At 59.2% G+C, this 6,649-nt stretch overlaps 1 protein-coding gene across 1 annotated transcript; it reads right to left on the minus strand.

Annotated features, from left to right (window-relative positions):
• Window positions 1-4,638: 4,638 nt before the first annotated feature.
• LOC139438307 (endogenous retrovirus group K member 8 Gag polyprotein-like) lies at window positions 4,639-6,402 on the minus strand. The gene has a single exon (XM_071213414.1). The coding sequence runs from the start codon at window positions 6,400-6,402 to the stop codon at window positions 4,639-4,641; it is 1,764 nt and encodes a 587-aa protein (XP_071069515.1).
• Between the last annotated feature and the right edge of the window lie 247 nt (window positions 6,403-6,649).

The following is a 6,649-nucleotide window of genomic DNA, read 5'->3' on the forward strand; positions in this document are numbered from 1 at the left end:
GGTACCGCGGGCGGGTCACTGCCGGGGGTCGGGCCGAGCTCACGGCCGGACCGGGGTGGCAGCGGGCGGCTCAAGGCTTGGTGGGGACACGTGGTTAGGTGGAAGAAACCACGGAGATGAGGTCTATGCACAGGTCTGATTTATTTAAGGAAGTACATGGGGTTTTATAGCCTCGTGGAGGCGGGGAGGTTGTGGGAGGGGCAGGTCCGCGGGGCAGCTGAGGATTGGCTGCAGAGGCAAGGGCGGACCTGTGGTTTAGGCTGTAAGCAGTTGATGGCAGAGGAGGTTGTTTCAGAGGTTGTGCCGGGGCGGATGCGGGATGAGGGCGGTTGGAATGAGGCGGGGAGAACAGCAACGGCTGGGAGGGGGAAGATAACCGTGGCTGGGAGGAGGGGTGGAGGGAGGCAGCAGCATAAGCTGCTGCCGAGAAGGGCCATAATACAGAGAGGTTACGAAGAACAGGCGGGTAAAGTTTAAGGAAGCGAAAAGCAGGGTGGGAGCAGGGGACAATTGCTCCCTTTTTCGAAAATAAGGGACATTGACAGCTTTGAAGAAAGCGCAGGTTTTGCGGGATTGACATTTTGTGGGGAGGAAAGATGAAGGGGGTGAGAGGAGGGGAAATAGGGGAGAGAGGAACGAGGAGGGGTTACCGGCAGGGGGCGTGGGGGCACGAGGGGGGCGTGAGCAGAGGGGAGGGTGGCTGAAACGCCTGATTCCCCATGTGGAGGGCAGAGAACCCATACCCGCAGCTTGAGGTGACCACGATGGGCCCTATCGATGGCCGCCTCCTGCCACCTCCGTGAGCCACACCTGGGCGTGCTGGGCCTCCTCGGGAAGGGGATGGCTTTGGGAGAGGACTAGGACAGCTGTGGCCAAGAGCCTTTGCTGCTCTCGGTGCTGGCGAACGGACTTGCGGATACAGCAGGCGAGGCCCAGGAGGAGGAGGAGAAGGAGAAAAAGGAAGGCGTAGAGGAGGAGTTGACGTTGAGGGGGGAGGTGGGGGAGAGGTCAAGAAGAGTGGCGTTGGTGAGAAAAAGGCACGAGTTATTGCGCGGGTTTATGCACAGGGAAAGGTTGGTGACGAACTGCAAGGCATCGAGGGGAATAGGGATGGAGACATTTGACAACGACGAGGAGACAGGAAGGGCGAGGGGGTCGCAGCTTTCTGGGAGGAAGTCGCAGTTGGGGGAGTACATGGTGGGGAAGGTGGGGGAGTGAGGGGAGAGAAAGAGGAAACCAGGCGGTTGAAGAAGGGTGGCCCAAAGGGGCGTGACCTGGGCTGAGGAGGCTAAGGAGAGCATAATGATGAGAAGGTGTAGGAGGGGGGGTGGTAGGAGGGCGCGGGGCAGGGGAGGCGCGAGCACGACGGAGAAGCTGGAGAATTTGTTGCTCGATGGGGGCATCTTCGAGGGAGAGACGGCTCAAGCGGCGGACAAGAAGACGACGTTGACGTCGCTTGCGGCGGGAGAGAGCTGGCGTGGTCCCTGCGGGTGATGGCACAGGAGGGACAGACTCAGGCGGGCTCGACTGGGCAACTGGAGGTGTCATCTGCAACGACAAGAGGAGAAAGACCTCACGGGGGGGTGAGATGCGGAGAAGGGCCATCATTACAGCAGGGGGGAGTCATCAGGGGGAAGGGGGTCGGGAGGTGGAAGGTCGGCAGGGCCGTGCGGGGTGAAGGGCTTAACAAGGCGAGCAGGGATCCAGACAGGCTGGGGTGCAGATTCCGGGAAGACGCAGGCAAATCCTCGCCCTTGGGTGAGAAGGGGCGCTGGTCCGGTCCACTTGCTAGTGAGCGGGTCGCGCCAGAGGACGAGAGGGGCTGGAGTGGGCCGGTAAGAGGGCCCCCAGTGCTTGTGGATGGGTGAAAGCCCCTCAGAGTCAAAGGTCATCAGGTTGTGCTGGATGACCACCTGCGTGACTGTTTCACACGGGGTGAGACGGGGTTGAGTCTCTCTAGTCTTCTGGACGAGGGTCTTGAGGGTTTGGTGAATTCTTTCAACAAGTCCTTGGCCTTGTGGGTTGTATGGGATCCCGAAATGGTGAGTGATGTTGTAGAGCTTCACAAACTCGGCAAAGGCGGTGCTGCGATAGGCGGGGCCATTATCTGTCTTTATGTCACAGGGAATTCCCATGAAGAGGATGGCCTCCCGGAGCGCTTGAGTGGCATACTTGGCAGACTCTCCCAGGAGGGTGACGGCATAGCAGAGGTGTGAAAACGTATCAATGGCAACATGAAGGAACTTCCATCAGCCAAAGGAAGCGACATGAGTGACATCTAATTGCCATCTAGAGTTGGGCCGCAATCCGCGCGGGTTGACACCCTGGGGCTGGAGTGGCCCCAGGGGCAGCAAAGGTGCGCAGGAACGGCATGCATGCACTAGATGCTTACATGTCTCGATGGGAAGTTCTGGGAGGAGTCGATGGAGGGCGGGTGCACCAAGATGGAAGCGCGCATGCAAGGTCTTTGCCTGGTTGATAATGTCTCCTACGGCAGCTGCGGGGCTGAGGGCATTGATGGAAGCACCTTGGGCAGCCTGGTCAGTGAGATGGTTGCCGCGAGCCAAGGGGCCTGGGAGGCCTGAGTGGCTCCTAACATGGGCAATGAACCAGGGTTGTCGCCACCTCTCTAAGAGGAGTTGAAGGTCAGCTAAGGCCAGGTTGATGTCCCGGTTGCCGATGCTAGCAGGCGGCAGGAAGGCCACAAAGGCAAGGATACGAGAGACCTGCAGGCAGTAAAGACTGTCCGTGAAGATATTTACTGGCTGGTCCTGGAGGTATTGGAGAGCCAGAGTGACAGCTTTCAATTCGGCCACTTGGACAGAGCTGCTATGTTGGCGGGTGTGGCAGAGGGGTTGTGTGGAGTTGGGCTTGTAGAGGACTATAGCAAGGCAGTGCTTGGAGGTGTCAGTGAAGGCGATGGCGGTGTTGGGGAGTGGCTTGGAGGACGGGAACAGGAAATGGTTAGGAGCTGCGACGGGGAGCGTGCTGAGGCCTTGTATGAGGCGGTGCTGGGGGAAGTGATTATCGAATGGGCTGGGGAATAGGAGGAACAGTGCCTGCATATCTATGGAGTCCTTTAGCAAGTGAGTGACCTGCTGAGTTGTAAGGGGCCAAATGATGACATCTGGATGACGCCCGTAATGGTGGGTGGAGCGCTCAACAAGGGCGATGGCGAGCTGCACGAACAGGATGGATTGGGGGGTGATTTTGCGAAGCTTGCTTTTGGCTAAATGGACCCACAGGAGTGGACCGTCCTGCCAGATGAGGCCAGTGGGGGTTCCACGGGTGGGAAGGACGAGTCCTGCAAATGGCTTGTCTGGGTCTATTCGTTGGAGCAAGCAGTCCATTAGGGCAGAGTTGACACAGCCCAGGGCGCACTCCGCTTCATACGACAGGGTGACCCTCTTTGTGGGTGCCTGTGATGGTGGGCCAGTGGTCTGAAGGAGCTGGAACAGAGGCTGCAGCTGATGTGTGGTGACTGGCAGTGATGGGCGCAGCCAGTTGAGCTGGCCACAAAGCTGTTGGAGATCATGGAGCGTCATGGTTTTGGGGACGTTTATAAGCGGCGCCATGGGTGTGACTGTTTCCGAGATTTCAAAGCCCAAGAATTGAAATGGTGAGTGGAAAACGGCTTTCTCTATGTTGATTTGAAGACCGATATCTTCCAAATTGGAGAGAAGACTGGCAACTATAGCTTGTAGTTTTGGCTTGCTCGGATGGGCTACAAGGATGTCATCCATGTAATGCACGATAGTGGCCTCGGAGGTTAAGGGCTCAATAGCAGTAGCCACAAACAGCTGGCAGATGGCAGGGCTGTTCTTCATGCCTTGGGGGAGGACTTTCCACTGATATCATTTGGCAGGCTGGTGGTGGTTGGGCTGGGGAACAGTAAAGGCGAACTGTGGGCGGTCATCCAGATGCAGGGGGATAGAGAAGAAGCAGTCTTTGATGTCGAGGACTGCCACATACCAATCTCGCGGGAAGGCTGATGGGTGAGGCATGCCGGGCTGAGGAGAGCCCATGGGTTTGATGTGCTTGTTAACCTCTCGCAGGTCGTGGAGGAGGCGTGGCTTGCCAGATTTTTTGATGATGAAAAAAATGGGAGTATTGTATGGACTGGTGGAGGGCTCAACATGCCCAGCACGGAGCTGCTCCTCCATGAGGTCCTGAAGAATAGCTAGTTTTGGGGCAGTCATAGGCCATTGCTCCACCCAAATGGGTTCCTCTGTGTCCCATTGCAGAGGAACGGGTGCTGGAGGTTGAACATGAGCAACGGCCAAAACTATTGGGGGGGCAGCGATGGCTGCGAAGTAAAAAGAACGGCGCCTGACTGGTGAAGAATGTCGCGCCCCCAAAGGACTTGCTTGATATTCCTGAGAACCAGGGGACGGAAGAACCCTGACCGTCCATCGGTGTCATGCCAGGCAAGATCTTCAGCCGCCTGTTGTGAGGAGAACTGGCCTGTGGTGCCCATGACGACGGGTCCGGCTGTGAGTGGGAAGTCACAAGCTTGGGAGAGTGGGATGCAGGAAATTTCGGCGCCGGTGTCAAGAAGGCTGTCCATCCATCTTCCGTTGACCTTGATGGTGAGGCGCGGCTGTGAAGTGGACGACATGGGAATGGACCAGTGGATGCCTACGGGCGGGGTTGGTGTGGGGCGACTGGAGCCTCTTGGTGGTGGGGATGAGGCTTGCCCCGCTGCCTGTTTAAAGGCTGTCTCGGGACATGGTAGTCGCGGGCCCAATGGTAGCCTTTCCCGCATTGCGGGCAAGGAGTGGAGGGCGCGCAGGGAGCGGGGGCTGCTGATGGTGGCTCCATGCCCCGAGGGGCTGGGCGCGGCGGTGCTGGGAGGTTAGGGCACTCCTGTGCAAAGTGGCCTAGCTCGCCACAACGGAAACATGTATTGGCGGTTTGGACGGCGGCAACAAGGGTGGCAGCGAGAGTGGTGGTTTGGCCGGAGACTCCGGAGCAAGCAAGGACCCAGTCTTGGAGGGGCCTGTCACGAAGGGGATGGATAATGGCCTTGCAGGCTGGATTAGCTCCCTCTTGTAGGAGATCTTTGACAAAGGACTCCTTAGCGGCGGCACCGGTGATGCGTCTCTCGGCCGCGGCTTGCACGCATGCCACGAACTCATTGAAGAGCTCTTCAGGCCTTAGGAAGAGTTTGGCGAGGGGCTCAGGGGTGGCTGCGGTGCAAGAGCGGAAGGCTTTGAAGACACAATCGCGAAGCTGGATGAAAAATCCGGGAGGAGTAGCTGTGTAAGCGCTGGGGTCGCCGTAGGGGCCGAGGCCGAGGAAGGCGTTTGCAGGGTAGTGCACACCCTGACGAGCATTGTCGGCGAGCTGGGTATCGATGAGCACGCCGAGATGGGCTCGCCAGTCAATAAACTGGCCAGGTGAGAGGACAGCACGGGCAAGGGAAATCCAGTCATAAGGAATACAGTGGGGAATGGCCATACGCTCAAGGAGGTCTTGGGCGTGGGGGCTGGCGAGGCCATCTTCCTTGATTGCATTACGGAGCATTTGCAAGTCTTTGGGTGAGAAGGGGATCCAAGCTTGGGGATGGGCGGGGGTACGGGTGGGATTGAGGGGGTATAAGTCTGCCAGGGGCGGTTGAGGGTTACTGACGAAAGCGGTATCATAGGCGGGCGGTGGGGGGTTGGCGGAGTTGGTGGGCGCTGGCCAAGATGGTGGCACAGAGATGTCACGTCTGACATCACTTCCAGACTCGGGCCAAGATGGCGGAGTGGCCGTGTCACCTCCGGGCACAGGCCAAGATGGCGCCGGAGGCCCTTCCGGTTTAGTGGAAAATGGCGGCCGGCAGGCATCCGGGGTGGGACCGGATGGTGACAAGACAGGAAGAGGCGGGTAAAGGCGGGAAGAGGGCGCAGAGGAAGAAGGAGGAAGTGCGCCATGTTGGCATTGTTTGCAGGGCGCAGTCGGGGAGGAAGAAGGCGGAAGGTTGCCATCTTGGTTGGGGTCTGGATCGGAGGCTATGGGGGGATTCAGTTCGAGCGTGGCCTCGAGCTGGGCGGACAGAGAGCGAGTATCGTCGTCTCCATCAGGGTCGCAGGTGAGAGGGTGGCTAGGCTCACAGGCGAGAGCGGAGGCAGGGGAGGGCACACCTTGGAGACAGGCGCGGATAGCAACGAGGGCCGGGATAAGGCCAGGGGGAAACTGCTTGCGCTCGTGCTCCATAGCGGACGTCACCCACTGAATTAAACATTCATAAGTCTCTGGGCTCCAGAGAGCACAGGTGACGAGCCAAGGGTTGAAGGGTAGGAGAAGGTCCCAGTACCGCTGTAGCTGACGGAGAGAGACTTTGACGTGGTGAGTCTCTAAAAGGGCAGCGAGCAGGTGGACTTGAGGAACCTGATGGGATGAGAGGGAGGCCCCCATCGCGGCAGAGGGCCTGGGAGGGGGGTGAAGGGAGCAACGCCGGAGAGTCCCTACCTTGAGCGGTGGCACGGGAGGACGGCGATGGGTCCCATGTGAGGGGTCAGCAGCAGACTGGCCAAGCGAGGGGCCGAAGCTGGGGTCCCTGTCCGGGCACCAGCTGTGGCCGCCGCTGCGGTACCATGGGCAGGTCGCTGCCGGGGGTCGGGCCGAGCTCACGGCCGGACCGGGGCGGCAGCGGGTGGCTCAA

This window comes from Dasypus novemcinctus, chromosome Y, assembly GCF_030445035.2.
Source record: "Dasypus novemcinctus isolate mDasNov1 chromosome Y, mDasNov1.1.hap2, whole genome shotgun sequence".
Taxonomy (NCBI): domain Eukaryota; kingdom Metazoa; phylum Chordata; class Mammalia; order Cingulata; family Dasypodidae; genus Dasypus; species Dasypus novemcinctus.